The sequence below is a fragment of the Watersipora subatra genome, chromosome 2 (assembly GCF_963576615.1).
Source record: "Watersipora subatra chromosome 2, tzWatSuba1.1, whole genome shotgun sequence".
Classification (NCBI taxonomy): domain Eukaryota; kingdom Metazoa; phylum Bryozoa; class Gymnolaemata; order Cheilostomatida; family Watersiporidae; genus Watersipora; species Watersipora subatra.
This window is the reverse complement of record NC_088709.1, coordinates 13,475,118-13,493,984: the sequence shown is the minus strand read 5'-3', so window position 1 is coordinate 13,493,984 and position 18,867 is coordinate 13,475,118. Positions and strand designations below refer to the sequence as shown.

Here is an 18,867-nt window from a genome sequence, read left to right as displayed (position 1 = left end):
CTTGAAAACATCTAAACTTTTCAGGTTTTTCAGACATAACAGTTACACCTCGACATACGAGTGCCCCAACATGAGAAAATCGAGTTATGAGCACAATTTCAAGCGAGTTGTTACTTTTCCTTGAGGTGCGAGTAATCTTTGAGATACGAACATTTGATCTGGCTCTTGAAGGCCACTGTATGATCAAGTATGTTAGAGGCCGCTTTTGAGAACAGCATTCCTTGGTTTTTTTCTTTGATTCAGTTTGAAGTTTTAAAAAAAGGTTTGGCTAAAAGTTATAGTGAATGAGAGGCAAAAAGCGCCAAACCGAAAACAGATAATAAAAAATAAAGACCACAAAATTAAAGTAAGTTCAGAAAAAAATTGAAACTTAGCTTCAACTGTGTGTTTAGTAAGCTAAATCTATTGAAGTTAAATTCAAAGTTTTTGTTACATAGGGTCACAAAAGTTTAGTGTACCGAGCGCATTGCTGCCGAGTCTCTCAAAGACCACTTTTAGTCACTAAGTCTGTCTCGAGGTTTAAACTTGCAGCAGTGCACATAGTAATGTTACATTTTATTGCAAATGTTAACAACTAAATAGATATTTGTTACTTGGTTAGCGTAGGTACAGAATTACAACAATTAAAAACACGGTTTTCCATTGTAATAGCTTGTTTTATGTGGTTTTTCCATAGTATGGTAACGGATTAATTTGTATTTAGTTATTTTATATAGGAAAATAGTGCCTTAATCTAGAGTACGTGTATAAGTAGCTCTTCACTTCTTATTAGCTGTATTATTCAAAAATGCTCCCTTTGATACGATTGGATAAAAAGTACAATTATAATAAATTATTTTCATATAAATGTTTGTTGGCCTTGTGTTGTGTTTGCTCACATTAAAAGTACTTGAATAGAAACCTTTGCATTTTAAGGGATTGGTACAGTTTGTTAATGTAATCTCAGTAGCAAGACTGTTGTGAACCCTTTTATTGTATCAGTCATATCCTAATAGGAAGTCTAATATCATGTTAAACATTTTATGTTTAGAGTTGTCTTTCCAATCAGTGAAACAACTCCGCAGCAAATGACATGTCTTGTCTAGCACAAAATGCATGTGTATTTTAGAATTTCTGGAGTGAAAAACTGAGTTGCAGTTTCAACTCGCCTCTTAATCATGAGTGGACTTGGTTTTGTGTGCATTCTACTCGCTGTATCTCAAATCAGGTAGCTGCTGCTTCTGCCTACATATCGGTTTAAGCGCTTTTTGGTGGAAGATGTTCCCTTGTCTCTGCTCTTATTTGCGCACTGATTCACAATAATGTACATGGTCAGCCTTCTACATTCACATGACGTCTATCTGGTCTTTATAGCTGCCTGGATGTTGAGAGAGAAGATGACAAGCTGATAGAGGCACTTGCTTTGAGAGATTCAAAACTTCATTTCAAGTAGGTTTATAATGAAGCAGGTGTTAGTATTGAATGTTTTTTTTTCAAATCTGGCTCTAGTACTTATGCAAGACGTTTGCAGAATGCACCGAGCCCGCTCTGTCAACAAATCTACACAGTTTAATGAAGCTCCAAAGTGTCAGCTCATGCAAAAAATTTTGGTCCATTTTAATGGTAATTACTTTTACATGCATCTGTTCAACTTTGGTCATTTTTGAGATGATGTTCTTAACCGAGTCTGGTTTTCTGACAGGCAGTGGCAGGTGAAACATGGAAGGTTCTACTCATCAGCTGAAGAGACAGTGAGGCGATTTGCTACATTCCGAACGAATATTGATCTCATACAGCAGCTCAATGAGGAATACGAGTGAGTGCTATATTAAAGTTGTCTCCCTTACCATTTGACGCCTACTTATTATAAACAGGTTTTGATAACTTGGTGTTTCTACAATTTGGTATCTCGGCTCCTCCGCAATACTATTTGCTTACCAACTTTTAAAACACTTTTGTTCAACTTACTCAATAATTCCTGATTTCTGTTTTCACATTTTTGTTTTGGCGTGTAACAAATATTTTGTCATTTTGTCGAGGGTGACTAATGCCAATTAAAGGTTATACATACATTTACTTTGTCATCAAGTAAACATTTTCTCAGTATTTTCCATCACTATTTTGTAACCACAACAGCATCAGACAATGGTTCTTTGAAAGCTTCTTTAGATAGTGCTACATGAAACCGTCCCCTTCAATTATTTTAGTGGAATAACAGAATTTGAGGCCAATAAGTTTGCTGACTGGAGTCCAGAAGAGTTCCAAGCTAAAGTGCTGATGCGTAAGAGAGGATCCCCTCAACACTCACTAGACAAGTGAGTAGGGAGTCTAGGCTGCATTTTCCTGTAACTTTCTTTGCAAGTTGACATAACCATCAATGCATAGGAAAATGAGCTTCCTATATTAGTTAGTGGTTAAAAACACAAGCACTGTACACTAGTCAGTAATAGGTGTATGAGCACTGTACACTAGTCAGTAGTAGGTGTATAAGCTCTGTACACTAGTTAGTAGTAGGAGTATAAGCTCTGTACACTACTCAGTAGAAGGTGTATAAGCTCTGTACACTAGTCAGTAATAGGAGTATAAGCTCTGTACACTAGTCAGTAGTAGGTGTATAAGCTCTGTACACTAGTCAGTAGTAGGAGTATAAGTTCTGTACACTAGTCAGTAATAGGAGTATAAGCTCTGTACACTAGTCAGTAGTAGCAGTACAAGCTCTGTACACTAGTCAGTAGTAGGAGTATAAGCTCTGTACACTAATCAGTAGTAGGTGTATAAGCTCTGTACACTAGTCAGTAGTAGGTGTATAAGCTCTGTACACTAGTCAGTAGTAGGTGTATAAGCTCTGTACACTAGTCAGTAGTAGGAGTATAAGCTCTGTACACTAGTCAGTAATAGGAGTATAAGCTCTGTAAACTAGTCAGTAGTAGGAGTATAAGCTCTGTACACTAGTCAGTAATAGGAGTATAAGCTCTGTACACTAGTCAGTAGTAGGTGTATAAGCTCTGTACACTAGTCAGTAGTAGGTGTATAATCTCTGTACACTAGTCAGTAGAAGGGGTGCAAGCTATGTACACTAATTAATGTAAGGAGTTGTCGCTCTCATCTATGTATGACTGTCACAATCAAGTTTATTTCAAATGAAACTTAACATAAACTGTACACACCGCAGATACCTGCAAGCAAAGGTTTTGGATGATCCTTTGCCTCAGACCTTTGATTGGAGAGACAAAGACATGGTGACACCTGTCAAAGACCAAGGTGCAGCAGGCACCTGCTGGGCTTTCAGCACAGTTGCCAACGTGGAGGGCCAGTATGCTATGAAATATCAAAAGCTTGTCAACCTCTCGGTAGAACAGGTGGTGGATTGTGATGACTCAGAGGATGTGCCTAAGAGCTACGGAGACTGCGGGGTGTATGGTGGATGGCCCTACCTAGCCTTTGGGTACCTCATAAGACAGGTGAGTGAAAGACACACATGCACACAGTTGTCACCGCGATAAAGTTTTGTCAATTTTAATCTTAAAACATCCTGGCAGTCAAATAACTTCAAACATCAAAAGCAGTCGAAAATAATAGAAAAATAATTTCTGGTAGTCTACTAAAATTTGTGTATGTTCATCTTTGAACGAACTTGCCATTTTCTCCGTCACATGTTCTTCATTGTTGCTTTTTGCCTTGAATATGCCTGAAATTGCCTTTTTATCCCGAAGTAAAGGATGACAGGAAGTGTCTATGCTTTAAATGACACTTCCTGTCACCACTTAACTTGCATTGTTGACCATTTTTAGCCATCCATAAAGGTTTATGAGGTTTAATAGTCTCACTTTTTAGCATGTGGCTCCAAAATGAGAGTGTATCTATGAATAAATCTTTGCCTCTTATTATCTTAATGCTTCCAAAATAATTTGTCTCACTGCGCTGCGGCTTATGACTAATATTTACTCACTACGGATCATATGAATATATGGAAAGGTTAGAAGATCAAAGATGCCGAGACAAAAACTGGCAAATTTCTCGAATTGGTTCCCATATATACGTAGGTACCCTGTAATAGACATAAAATATTATTATTTGCTGTTGACAGTAATCTCTGTCTATTATAGTTACTCTGTAACAGACATAAAATATTATTATTTGCTGTTGACAGTAATCTCTGTCTATTATAGTTACTCTGTAACAGACATAAAATATTATTATTTGCTGTTGACAGTAATCTCTATGTCTATTATAGTTACTCTGTAACAGACATAAAATATTATTATTTGCTGTTGACAGTAATCTTTATGTCTATTATAGTTACTCTGTAACAGACATAAAATATTATTATTTGCTGTTGACAGTAATCCTTCCTATTTCACAGTGTTCCGTTCCAGACCCACATGTACAATGGTAATTCCACAAAACATAAGAAATATTATATCATAATATTTAAGCACTTCAGAACACTTAAACTGGTTTTTAAACTTTTTCCATTACTGCGCGTGCCTGTACTTATAGGTACATGTATTTCTACCTGCCACATACTTATATAGTACATTGTATATACAAAACTGAAACCCGTAAGAGATTAACAAAAAACTGAACAACAAATCATGACTTTGGTGAGAATAAAAGAAGCAAAGTCCATGCTAAATATGCCTGAGCCAATCAGTGCCAGGATGGAAATGATGGAAACAGCTTATTGACAATTTTCTATAGATGAAGGAGGAGAGTTAAGTTTCATTCAATATTTGAAAAGTGTTCTCAGGCTATTTTTGAAAGATGTTCCATTTTTGTCATTTATTTTAACACGCTCTTTGCTAGGGAACTTTTATGTCAACAGACTGTGTACTCCCATTTATGCCTCAACAACATGGCTGATAGTGTATTGCTATGCGTATACAAATGAAGGCCGCTGGAAACTTGTGATACAGCGAAGCCATGATAGTTGAAGCCGCGATGTAGGAAGGATTACTGTATACTTATTTATCCTATAACAGATAGCAAACATTTTAAGCAAAGCCCTTTCGGTGTAAGAATTTGGCCATGAAAATTAGGAATACACAAAATATTATTTTACATTTAGACTCACTTTTGGCATCAGACATACCATAAGTTCATTGCTGACTGAACGTGAAGTATTCGTCCGTGTTGTCACTAAAGCTATGATTCTGCTCTTGTCTCACAATGCATATCATAATATCTTACAAACAGGGTGGTATCGAGTCTGAGATCTCATATCCTTATTGTGCTGGAGGGGGCACGAATGTCTGTTTTGTCTGTCCAAATGGGCCATGGAACAGTACTATCTGTGGGCCTCCTATGCCTTACTGTAACATGTCTCAAAGCTGTCCCTCCAAACTCAACAAATCTAAATTTGTCAAAGGCCTGAAACTGACTGATTGGAAACATGTTGATACGGTAGGTAATGCGGGCGTGTAGTTGTTGCCTCTGGGTATATGGACGAGGCACTTGGCTTGACTGCAAGGCCTTGGCTCCATCTTGCTCAGTGGCTATTAAATTTTAAGCTTTGTACTGAAGTTTTTTTTTTATAAAATATGCAGGGTGGTATCGAAAGTTGGGAAGACTATGGATATTGCTGCGGGGGTGGCAAGACACCCTGTTTTGTATGCCCGATGGGTGTATGGAACAGCAGTCTATGCGGGCCGCCCGAGCCATATTGCAACATGTCCCAAAGTTGCCCTGCCAAATTAGATAAATCTAAGTTTGTGAAGGGCATCAACATCACGGGGTGGTCCGCTTTACCCCTCGTAAGTGAGGCAACGCTTTGCTGCTAGATTGTGTCACTTAATGCACTGCACTTACAAGCATGATTTTGCAATGAACCTTTGATGCTCTTTCCAACGTTAATTTTTTTGTTAGCTCTAGAAAATAGTTGCATTCATTGACTTTTCATCGTACTAAAATAAAAACTGTTGATGCTGATGCAATTGAGTAATCGATTGAATCCTTTACCAACTTGATTAAACAGTAGCTGTATAGTGAAATCGCTTTCAAATTCACGACTGTTGCAGATTAATGCTGTGCTTTGTTCCTTCAATTTGTGCATTGCTATAATAAGGGCTACTCATTCTTGTAAGATTACATATTCATTTAATGAATTTTTTTTAAAGTGTGCCCAGAGTGTAATTTATAAATTTTCAGCATTTTTTGTTTATATTGTTGCCAAGCAACATTTGATCCATAACTAGTCTACTCTATCAGCTTGTTTAGCCTAGTTTTTAGGATTAGCCTTACTATCTGCCTTAACATCCGCCTCTAACTCTCCACTTTCACATATTGGTACTTGAGCTATGATAAATTTGATGTTACTAAATACAGGTTTAATATTCACAGTAGACTGTAGCAAGTGTAAATACTGGTGCCAGCCCCCTAAACCTAACTGCTGTTACACTATCTGGATAACAGTAGCAAAGACTAATAGTTTCAACTAAACTATCATTGTCTCCAAAATGAGGAATAGATTAAGTTGAATTGAAATTTATGTTTTTGCCGATAGCTGTGCAATGCTACAGAAAGGCTTGAGCATGCACTATCGAGGTATACTCTTTTAAAACATAAAACAAGATATAGTACAATCGTCTTGTCTTAGTCTCATGCTGCTTCAACATTTCTGTCTCTGATTATTACGACATGATAAATATGAACTGAAAAGGTTTCTCAAAAGGTTTTTGTCTAATTCACCTCATTTTGTGCCATCCATTTTTAAATAAAATAGTGTTTTAAACAGGCCAGGTATATCACTTGCTGGCAATTTTTGCATTAGTTTTAAATTAACCTGCCGATGTTGTGTTGATTTTAAATAGCAATAAGTAATGATTTAATATTACCCCAGATCTTAGGAAACGTTTAATAGGAATACAGTGTCTATACTAGTTTTTGTAGTTCATTGAGATTATTAGCCCTTTTTGGAGCTTCAAGCTTGTTGTTGGTTTTCACAACTGTCGATCTCTCTCCTCGCCGTTGCAGAATGAGACAGTGATTGCTCAACAGCTGCAGAAGATAGGACCACTCTCTGTAGCCTTAGACGCTACCATGCTACAATTTTACTCCAAAGGTGTCTTCAATCCCGTTATCTGCAGCAAAACCAAGTTGAATCATGGTAAGTTTGAATATTGTGCTGCTTAGATGTAAAGATGATCGGTTCACTATTGCTTGTGCACGAGCTTCATGAGTGGTAATTTATTTTACACAAAACACTCAGCATACACTTCAGGGGAGTTGCCAGAAGTACTCCACCTTGTTCTGACAAGTGTGATCACCTTTTGCTGGGATTATCATTATTGCCATTTAGGTATACATTATTTCTTTGATATAATATGTATCATATGTACAGAGTAATGAAATTTAGTAGTTATACAAAATAAATAGAGATTATAAAATTCTGTAGGACGATTCCAAACCTCTACATAGGTTAATTTGCTTCATATGTCAAAACAGTTGTATGTGAGGGTAAATATTTCTCTAAGACTACATGTTATTTAGCTTAATTCGTTCCGCAACCCTACGACCTCATGACAAATACTTGTTCATAGCATTAAAACTAATAGCTTATCAAAAGTTTGTAAAATCTAAATGTAAAAAATTAAACTAACAAACCGATAACCAATGAAAAGGTATTGGTTCCTTACCATAGAGATAGAAGAACAAATTTATACTTACTGATGCGTAACCTCAGAGGTACATGTAGTAGTGTATAAAATAACTTTCGTATATAAGAAATATTTCTAATAAAATTGTCAATTTTATGGTTTCAAATTTCAGGTCGAACATCACATGCCGGATATTACTTGAGATGTAGCTATTTTTTCAAATGTTATATTCTATGTTACGAAATTCATATTTGAGGTGATTGTAATTAGATGTTTGACTGCATATTAAACCTGTAAAAATAATCACAATGAAATTAATACACTCCGATTTACATCTTACATGTTTAGGAGTGTTTCAGCATTATTACACTGTTGGCTTGTCGTTGTCCCGGTGGTTTTACCTGTCGTTGAATTGTTTAGCTGTGCTCCTGGTCGGATTCGGCACAGCGAAGGGCATATTTGGTGACACACCATATTGGACCATCAAGAACTCATGGGGTCCGACGTGGGGAGAGAATGGCTACTTTAGAATTAAGAGAGATGCAGGCACTTGTGGCGTCAACACTCAAGTCACTACCGCCATTCTTGCCTAGAGACATTGGGGAGATACACTTTTCAATTTGATATGCTTTTTTAATTCTTTTGAAGCTGCATGCCTGCAGCCTTTTACAATCAAACCAAATTGTTTTAATAATGCATGTTTATTATTTAATAAACAGGGTGTTCTAAAGCTTATTTGTTACAGCCATAAAAGGTAATTTATCTGCGTAATAAAACAGTTTGTACCCAAATTATGATTTTGAGATGGTGTAATACTGCTCACTCTGTTGTATGATTATGAAACAAATGGATAAAGCTGCCAAAGTAGGCCAAACTAACAAAATAAGATTTTTGAAAAATATACAAAGGAGCTGCCATATGTAAAAAGGAATATAAATACGAGCACGGGTAGAGCGTGGCTATTCAGTAATATTCATACTCTAAAATAGGAGTTGTACACCCTCGTCATAGACAAACGCTTGAGATAAACTGTGATAACTCTGTAGAGAGCCTAGCATAAATTGACAATACTGTATGCGTGATGATAATTTAGTGACACCACCTGCACCAGTATTGTCATACCCTAGCAGTGATTTGTAACAGACATTCAGCATCCTGAAATTTCTTTCAAGAAGTGGAGTGGTAAAAGGGTGAATATAAACAGCCTGAGAAGTGATGCTTCAAGTTATGCTTGCTCGGCTAGCTCGTAGGGGCAACATAACTGGAGATTGTTCCCAGGCTATCCATGTGGCTAAAACTTGGCCCATGAGAGGGCTGTAAGGCGTAGCTAGAGGATGTAGGTAAATATGTAGTCGGAGGAGTGAGAATAGGATTATCTGCCTCTCCAGATGTATCAGATGGCGGAGAACTAGTTGAAGCATTCCTGGTTTGGGGTGTGAGACGGCAGCTTTGAGCTAAGACCTCTCTAGCTTGCTCAGGAAACTTGGAAGGATCGGTAAGGATGGAGGTTTCTGTGCACATCTCACGCAGTGAGCCGGAAAGTGCTGCGAAATTACAGCATGAGGTGATCATGGGGTGCACCAGATGATATCAGAATGCTGTTGAGCCATATTTACCATAGTTGAAAGGGCATAACTCGAAAAGAAAATTTATAGAGTACACAATGAGCAAGCGGCCGCCTCGCTCACTCCCAGCCGAGACACTCAAGTGTGACCTTTACATATGAGAAAATAAAAGTGGTGTGCGCCTTTGCTTTTCAGATTGTTAGGCAGCTTTATGGACGGATATGAGAGGTTTTCATTCATAATCATGATTGAACAACTGAACCTTTGGAAAAGCAACCAGAGATGCTAACTACTTTATGATAGCAAACCAGCTCCCTTTAGCAGTGTGTGATTACTAATTCATACAATAAGGATAGTTCTATGAGAATCACACTGCTTCTTCACCAATTAATGGTGCAGCGCGAGCACTATTTGTAAAAACAGCAAATAGGCAGCTTTGGCAGCGCCGCGTTTTCTGAAAAACGCCTGTAAGAATAATGCCATCTGCATGAAACAGAATAAAGGATGGTTGGTGAAGAAAAGGGGTGAACAACAGCAAAGAAAAGACCAATAAGAGATGAAACAGGAAAATAAGATAGGTTTACATACCTGGCCTGAGAGAGGAGAGAGAGCAGTACTGGTCGAGCCAGGCCTGAGTAGATCTGTGCATGTCATCGACACTTGCTGTTGAGACCATATTGTAGAAGGGGTCAAAAAGAGGCTCCATTAGCTTACTGAACACGTAAAACTTCCAGTTTTTGCTTGCCTGCTCGGTTATGTATGACCTCAGAATGCTCTTCATGTGCTCCTTGTGTTGGGAGACCATGGGAATGCCCGTCGCCGGTAGCTGACCATGACATTGCCTGACATATATGAAACAAGACTATGCCAATCAAATTATATCAAGTCAGACACTCGCCTCTAAAAATTGAATAGCCTTCACCCTAAAACTATACAATCAGCATTCTTGTGGGCAACATCATCCAGTCTCACACAGTCCACCTTGTTCTACTTTTAGCAATCAAATTTCAGCGTTAAACTACCAAGACATCAAGCAGTCTGATAATATATAAAAAACTAGTCAACTGCATCCTAGCTACAAAACAATGAATATTAAAAGTTCATGGAACGAGTGAAAAAGCGACTAGTTTTGTATGATTTAAACAGTTCCCACTACAAAAAATATTTCTGTAAAATTTATTAACTAGACAGAGATTGTTGGAACACACAAATCCGACAACAACAAGTTGCTACACTTTGCTTTACTGCAAAACTCAACATTAAAATAAAACAAAGACTAACAAATGAAGTGATAAATGATTAAAATTTTTTATGATGAATAAAATTAGTTGCTTGTCTCATGATGTTTCTCTTCAATTTCTCACATGTCTTTTTTAGATATTGTGGCCTTGATGCAATGCAGTATTTAAGAAATGACTCAAGAGTTACACATAGATTAGAGGTTTATGCAGGCCCAACAAGAAGGTTAGCTTCTTTTCCAGAGACGCTCAGTGAACTGTCGCTAGCCACCATGAGTTGTTCCTAAATTATTTGGCTATTGGACTCTAAATTCTTAGTGTTTGTAATTTTGTGTCATGTTCTTTGGAGAATGGCATAAAGCGATAAGAAAGAAATTTTGGTTATTATTTTTTTGAAGTAGACATGTTAGAAAAGATTGAGGACTGTGTGATTGGTTACTGATAGATACAGGTTAAATGAGTGTTTGCTCACCATGTTGGGAGCACAGGCTCACAACAAACACTAATAAAAACTTATGAGTGTGTTAACAATTTAAATGCCAAACTAACAACTTTTGACAAACACACAAAGATGGACGCTACACTCTAACAATCATCTCCATCATCTCCAATGCATGCCGCTTATTAATGTGAAAAGAGGGCTGAACACAAAATCATCAACAATATTATTTCAAGGTAGCAACCAGATATTTACTCACGCAATAGAACTATTGAGAGCTGCAATCTCATTCGTCAACATTTGCATTTCGTCGTGCATGGCTTTTTCCTCTGCTTGTAACTTTTCGATAAACTCCAAAGTCTTGGTAAGCATTGTAGCCTTGCTTGTCTACAAGCAGTGAGAAAGTGATATACATGTAGCCCATGAATTACAGCATTTGAGGAGAAGGGAACTTGTGGGGTGATAACTAGCGTACCAACCTTTGTTGAGGTATTTGTGGCAATAGTAGGCACCAAGCTACTCAGTGCATCAAATCCTGTTTTAATTTGTATTCTTCTCTTACGTTCTGCTGATGGAGCTTCCCTTCTATCCTACAGTTTACAAATATAACACACTAAATCACATTTTTTTACACAGATGAGCATTGGACTACTTGCAAAATGGCAACCAATCACATTGACCTCAAATTGAAAACCAGTCAGTCACAGCTGGCCACTCTCAATAGATTCCTATATAAGACTACTGGGGCACAACAAGGTGACGATAAATCTATAAAATGCTACAAGCTTCATGAATGTTCCACCATGCTACACACCATCTCATTCTTTGATGAACATGAAAAGCAAGACTTTACATTGATGTCATTCACAGAAATGTATCACTGAGCAACTCCAGGGTTAGTAATTAAGCCAAAATGTGAGTCATTAACATGATTGATTTATATTAGCCATGGTGCTAACAAAATACTCTATCTAACGTCGAATGATACTCTATCTAATGTCGAATGATACTCTATCTAACGTCGAATGATACTCTATCTAACGTCGAATGATACTCTATCTAACGTCGAATGATACTCTATCTAACGTCGAATGATACTCTATCTAACGTCGAATGATACTCTATCTAACGTCGAATGATACTCTATCTAACGTCGAATGATACTCTATCTAACGTCGAATGATACTCTATCTAACGTCGAATGATACTCTATCTAACATCGAATGATACTCTATCTAACATCGAATGATACTCTATCTAACATCGAATGATACTCTATCTAAAATCGAATGATACTCTATCTAACGTCGAATGATACTCTATCTAACGTCGAATGATACTCTATCTAACGTCGAATGATACTCTATCTAACGTCGAATGATACTCTATCTAACGTCGAATGATACTCTATCTAACGTCGAATGATACTCTATCTAACGTCGAATGATACTCTATCTAACGTCGAATGATACTCTATCTAACATCGAATGATACTCTATCTAACATCGAATGATACTCTATCTAACATCGAATGATACTCTATCTAACATCGAATGATACTCTATCTAACATCGAATGATACTCTATCTAACATCGAATGATACTCTATCTAAAATCGAATGATACTCTATCTAACATCGAATGATACTCTATCTAACATCGAATGATACTCTATCTAACATCGAATGATACTCTATCTAACATCGAATGATACTCTATCTAACATCGAATGATACTCTATCTAACATCGAATGATACTCTATCTAACATCGAATGATACTCTATCTAACGTCAAATGATACTCTATCTAACATCGAATGATACTCTATCTAACATCAAATGATACTCTATCTAACATCAAGTGATACTCTATCTAACATCAAACGATACTCTATCTAACATCGAACGATAATCTCACACGACTAGCCCTAACCCAGATTGAATAGTCGTTACCAGCATACTCTTTATTTCTGTCAATAATCTCTGTGCACCATAGCCCTATAAAATCATCATCACGCTAGCTTTGAGAATCAGAAAAAACAACTGACCTCTTCGGCAGATGCAGAGCTTCCGTTGTCTTTCCCACTAGAGATGATTGTTCCTAGAAATACATGTACAAATATTACATTACATAGGTTACAGGAAATACCAAAGCTTTTATGCGGAATCTTGTTATAACTTGGAAGCATTGATTGGCCTCTAAAATAGATGATCAACAGATATGGCAGCATACTCAGTCGAATCAAATACATGATCACATCCGCAGACAAAACCATGTTTAGAGCATTTTAAGACCGGCCATTAAAATGACAAGCCAAACTTTAATGGTTTCCTATTTTACAATACTGTAGTGGGGGTTGATGCTTTACCAGTAAGAAACAGACACAGCCAGACAAAAACAAGTAACCCTACCAAAAGTCCTATCACCGATATCATACAGCCATGTGCTATTATACAATGTTTTATACATGAAGCGTTTCAAAGTTGAATAAAAAGAAAGTTCTATTCAGTACTAGCTGAACTACTCGGCGTTGCCCAAGTATTAAAAGTCAACTTATAAACAATGCGAGAGGTAATGAAAGTTGCCTGCCACTTGCTATTAGCCTGGCACATTGCCAATGGATAATTTGAGCAAGCTTACTAATAAGAGCTACAGCTTCTCATGTCGTTATGCCATCACTTTGCGTTGTGACGGAAAGCGGTATCGTATTTGTTCTCATATAGCGACATATATCGCCTAATGAATCCATCAAGCTCGTGTGGCTGAATTGGTAAAGCGTCGAACTGGTGAACTGGAGGATTCGAGATCAAATCTTCTATGATACAGATTCTTTATTCCAAGGTTTTAATAGCTAGAGCTGAAACTACATACAAATTTTGAGAATTATAGATTGAACACTTCTTAACGTGTCTATAGAATTTAACTTACCTTGATTTGGACTGGCCTTTACATGAGGTGTATATGTCTGAAAAATACAATGATACCCATATATAACTCAACTTGATGACATTGTATAAGGCAATGTACAATTCTCTACTAGTTCAAGGTCATCAATAATTAACCTAAACCTCTAAAGTATAAGAATAATGTTAGCTCTAGCAGCAAATGAATGCTCGCTGATGCTGCATGCTTAGCAGTCAGCAGAAGAGGCTCAAACAATCATTTTTCTTTTGGAGCGAAGAATGCAATGACAAGAATGCCACGTCCTGCATTGCAAGAATGCAATGACTTTTTTATTTCAAACCCCAGTTGATACTAGAAAGCGCTTGTTGAAGATGTCAGCGTCAGAGCCAACTTTCGTGCTTCACACCAAAACAAACCTGATAAAACACTTTTGGTGCAAGAACACTTAAGAGAAAAACTTTGAGCTACAAGCGTCACAAAGAAACTTTAGCAAAGTACATAAGGTGACAGGAAAGAAACCTACCACCTGGCAGAAAGCTGAAGCCAGACTCTCTACTTGAATGAATTTAGACCGTGACACCAACTTAAAATACATGAGAGATTAAAATGGAGCAGCCCAGGATAGCCCTATGCACACACCCGAAAGTTACAGTAAGACAGGATGGTAACTTCCCGAGTGAGAGGTAAGGAAACTTGCAGTCTCTTGACTTATCGTACCCGTCTTCTTTCCACAGATGAAGTGGTAACTTGGGTTATTAGACAAGGCCAAGCAGAGCCTAGGGATTTGAAAAGAGCGCATTTCGAGGCGCCTACCATAAATTAAGCAATAGCAGTCTTGACATTGGCAAAAAAATACAAAGCCTTCCTGATTGGAAGGCCAGCTAGTCTCAACTTTGCATAGGCATCAAGAGCGATGTTATTGTTCAGTTGGCCATTTGATACCTATTACCAATGCAAGTGTATACCATAGTCAAATATACAGTATGTAGTAGGAGACTAGGTATTAATTACTATCCCAACAATTGGTGATCGTATGCCTAAGAATGTTTTATCTGTAGTTGGTGGCCTTAAAACCAGCAATTCTTCTATAAGCCAATACTTGTAACTGCAGTTAAGCTTGTTATCTGATATTATTAGATTACCATCTTTTTAGAAATTCATGTGGTTTTAGCACAAGCGCAAGTATTTAGCTCTAGACCATATTTGTATGTTTAATAAAAGGGTGACTTCACTGGTTATATAACTTAGCACCAGCCATTCATCACTGTCATCGGTTCTGTAAGGGCAGACGTCCTTACTATCAGGGAGAGTCTTATCAACCATGCGCAGTTACATGCACGTTAAGTTTTAGAATCCCAAATATTGAACTAAAATCTTGGCGCTGTCATAAATATTGATCAATAAGATATTGATGAGCCAGCAGGTTTATCATAAACTAGCTGTGCTAACCGGCGTTGCCCCGGGTAATAAAAAAGTATTTGGACAAAAGATTTATTTGTATTTAACATACAACAACATTTGCCCTTGCTAGCTGTGCTACCGGGCGTTGCCTGGATATGCAAAATCAGTTTATTAACAATAAGAGGTAATGAGAGTTGCCTGCCACTTGCTATTAGCCTGGCACATTGCCAATGGATAATTTGAGTAAGCTTACTAATAGGTTAGTTACCCCAATACTTTGTGTCGTGACCGAAAGCGGTAACCTATTTGCTGCCATTTAGTGACATATATTGCACAGCGAATCTATCAAGCTCCTGTGGTTTAGTTAGTAAGGTATCAGACTGGCCAACGAGAGGTACTGAGATCATATCTTCAGCTTTACGGATTTTTTATTCCGAGATTTTGATAGCTATAGCTGAAACAACACACATACCAATTTTGAGAAATATGTATATAGATAAGTAAGTCAAGCTAAAAAGTGAGTCAACTCAGTTAACTTGGAAGGACAATAAAGTTGATTTTTTATAATTTTGCATTGAAGCTTGTTCACAAAAACTCTGGTTTAGTGATGATTGTAGGAACGTTTTATGGTAGAAACATCGCATGGGTGAAGTTGTTTACCTTTAGCTGTAAGATCTAAATCACCGCCTCTAGATCTGTGGAACCACATACTGACTGACATGGTTTGGGTTTGAGCGCTATTCATGTTCAGCACCAGCTTGCTACAACTTGTAGGTTCAATTTTGAATTAAGGTTGAATATTTGACAACTATGTGTGTTTTAGTTAATGCTATGTACCTCTCACCTAGTGTGCAACTATAACGGTTAAATGACTTGTTAATACTAGTAACTCGTATGACTAAGGACACACCTAGTGAAATTGTAAACCCATCTATCATAAACTGCCTGATATTCTTCCTATATAACAAATGTGTACTTTTGTTTGAACTCACAAAGCAGCTTGGGTTTCAAATTGTAGAGAATCAAGTGAACTGCCAAGAGAACACAAACAATATTGCTTTCAAGGGTTTTGTAATACACCGTAAAATCTCTAATTAAATGCCATAGCGTTCTATTTTCCAACCCATCCTCTATTTATATTATAATAGTGGTGGTCAAATGGAGGCTGGCGTTGTTTTTATCAAATGACTCGTCAGAATTTTGGGAAGATAAGTTTAGCCCTTTTACGGGCGAAGCGAACGTCGGCTATATTTTGCCGTCTCCTTCCATTGGAGTGACCTTAACCCTTTTGGATACAATAAATCTGCCTTAACTTACCTCCAACTTGTCAAAGATCTCTTAATAAATATGCATGGGGAAGCCGAGAAATATCTCTACCAGTTGATATCTATTGCTAGCAATTAACCTGTGATGATATTGTACGATACTTTACAATTTGTTGGAGCTTTCAATTTTTATTTCTTTTTAAGTTTGAAGACATCTTATTTTAAATCTATCTTTACCAATGTTGCATGACAGCTCACTGCATTTTTTCATATTTGCTACAGTTTGCATCAAAAACTAGTGTTTTATGTGCCTTAGAAGAGGAGTTACGAGCACCGATCCATTGTAAGATCAGATTACCGCAAGGATGCTATCACATAATATGCTATAAATCTGCAAATTTATAAATTATATAACAATTATAATCTACCAAATGCTACAAATATATATTTATGAACAAGTGTCATAAACGAACCATACTTATAATATACGCAAACAAAAATTAACGTTTTAGAAACAAAAATCTTTGCACCATTTGCTTGGCCAAACGCATTCTGATTGTTGCTGTCGAGAAAAAGTATACCTGTTGTGCTGCTTGTTCAATGCCTTCCACAATGTCTTCTGACCTCAACTCTTCTTCTGCACTGCTGAACTAGTCGATATTAGCGGTGAAACAATTTTTTAGCAGAGCAAAACATTTACGCGTTGCATCTAGCACAAACACATATAACGATAAACTTTTAGTTGCATGCGAGTTAGGCACAACTTTTAGCCTAAAACTAGTCGTTCATATACCATCATATATGTAAACAAATTTTCATATACAGTCAAACATGGATAACTCGGCCACGGATAGCTCGAAAACATGGTTAATTCGAACAGTTTCTTTGGTCCGTTCCCACGTAATGATAAATTGCTATAGATAACTCGAACTCAACACTGTTAATTCGAACTGTTTTTTGCCCAACGGCTACCGAAACGGTTGTTATCGCTTTAGAAAATCACTTTATTCGAAGCCATAGAGGTAAACCTCATATTTTCGTAATTCATAAGCGTTGTTATTACCACCATCGGCAAAATAATTTTGTCAACGACTTTTCTAAAGGTTTGGTCAAATTTGATTTATACTGCTATACGATTAATAGCACGGGCTTGCCGGGTCACGCGCGCAAGGATTTTCGCCACGCACATACAAAACAAAAACAGCATGTTGTTTTGTATGTGCGTGGCTAAAATCCTTGAGTGCGTGACCCGGCTAGCCCGTGACGAATAGTTTTTCGACGTTGATTCCGTGTTGAATCAACGTCGGAATGTTGAATGTTTAAAACGTCTTAAGAATTGTTTTTATTAAACGTATACGTGTCTTAGCTAAAAAAAACTATTCATCGTTTGACCTAAACACAGAATACGTGTGTACATTCAATAAGTATCCATTCAAAAAGCGTGAGTGATATACAGTGTACCGTTAAACCTCGTAAAGCTTTTAATTGAACTGCCTCGGAGTGTTGCTCTTAACGAATCCCAGGTAAAGTAAGGGATTTTTCTTTGGTAACTTTTTCTTGAAGTTGCATAAACTTCAAGAAAAATCGGCAAAATTGATCGTGGGTAAAACGCTCAAAAGAAAAAGATGTCTTTTCTTTTGAGCATTTCAACAACGATCAAGTTTTGTCAATGTCAATCTAAAAAAACGTCCTGGCAATAACATCACCTCAAACAACAAACCAATCTCAAGTGATAGAAAAATCTCTATACTTTTTGATAAAAACGTTTTAAACTTTACATTAGAAGCATTTAATTTGAAACAAGCCATTTGTGCTTTTGATTTATATTATAGTTTGCATATGTACATGTATCTTTTAATAAATAAGTAAATATATGGACTTGTGACAGTGCTCTGATAACTTGAACGCTCTGATAATTCGAACACTTTTGCTCGGTCCCGTGAAGTTCGAGTTATCCATGTTTGACTGTACTTTGAAGTATCAAGACCACATTTAACAAGGAACTACTATTAGCCTGATAAAGTTATTAATTATTTCTACGGTCTTGCTTTTAAAGTTGTAATGAAAAAATGAGAAGCCTTGAAGTTGGACAACGAGAGAATTAATTGTTATTAATGTAAATGATTAATTATTAATACGATTTTGTGGACACTTTTCTACTGATCAATCGCTATTATGGGTTCGTAAAGATCAAAGATTGTCAAAGTGGCAGTCAAATGGAGGTGGCATTTAATTAAAGGGTGGCGCTTTATTTTTCAACCCATCTCCCATAGTGGCAGTCAAATAGAGGTGGCATTTAACTAGAGGTGGTGTTCAATGAGAGATTTTACGGTACTTTTTAAATATAATAGTACCTGAGAATCTAGTGTGCCATGAGTGATCGTCAGGTTTGCAGATAAGGAACAAAGAATAATTAGCTGCACAATTATTCTCAAAAGTCGCAAGGCGGTAGATTGGCACCAATGTTGAGGTGTTGGTCC

At 37.0% G+C, this 18,867-nt stretch overlaps 2 protein-coding genes across 5 annotated transcripts in view; one reads left to right on the top strand and one right to left on the bottom strand.

Annotated features, from left to right (window-relative positions):
- The first annotated feature begins 1,108 nt into the window (after positions 1–1,108).
- Positions 1,109–8,309, top strand: LOC137388719 (cysteine proteinase 1-like). 2 transcript variants are annotated; one of them, XM_068075171.1, is made up of 8 exons: positions 1,109–1,207; positions 1,354–1,428; positions 1,682–1,795; positions 2,187–2,294; positions 3,152–3,440; positions 5,526–5,732; positions 6,952–7,084; positions 7,995–8,309. In XM_068075171.1, the coding sequence occupies exons 1-8, from the start codon at positions 1,158–1,160 to the stop codon at positions 8,165–8,167; spliced, it is 1,149 nt and encodes a 382-aa protein (XP_067931272.1). In that variant the 5' UTR covers positions 1,109–1,157; the 3' UTR covers positions 8,168–8,309. The 2 variants fall into 2 exon arrangements, with proteins under 2 accessions (XP_067931272.1, XP_067931271.1); XM_068075170.1 differs by lacking the exon at positions 5,526–5,732 and adding an exon at positions 5,176–5,382.
- Positions 8,310–8,460: 151 nt separating this feature from the next.
- LOC137388717 (carbohydrate-responsive element-binding protein-like) overlaps positions 8,461–18,867 on the bottom strand; it is a 36,632-nt gene continuing 26,225 nt past the window's right edge. For all 3 annotated transcript variants that reach the window (XM_068075167.1, XM_068075168.1, XM_068075169.1), the window contains 6 exons: positions 13,746–13,782; positions 12,865–12,917; positions 11,296–11,406; positions 11,076–11,203; positions 9,728–9,981; positions 8,461–9,118 (listed from right to left, as the gene is read on the bottom strand). In XM_068075167.1, the coding sequence (XP_067931268.1) occupies positions 8,814–9,118; positions 9,728–9,981; positions 11,076–11,203; positions 11,296–11,406; positions 12,865–12,917; positions 13,746–13,782 (888 nt within the window). In that variant the 3' untranslated portion in view covers positions 8,461–8,813. The remainder of the gene's footprint in view (positions 9,119–9,727; positions 9,982–11,075; positions 11,204–11,295; positions 11,407–12,864; positions 12,918–13,745; positions 13,783–18,867) is intronic.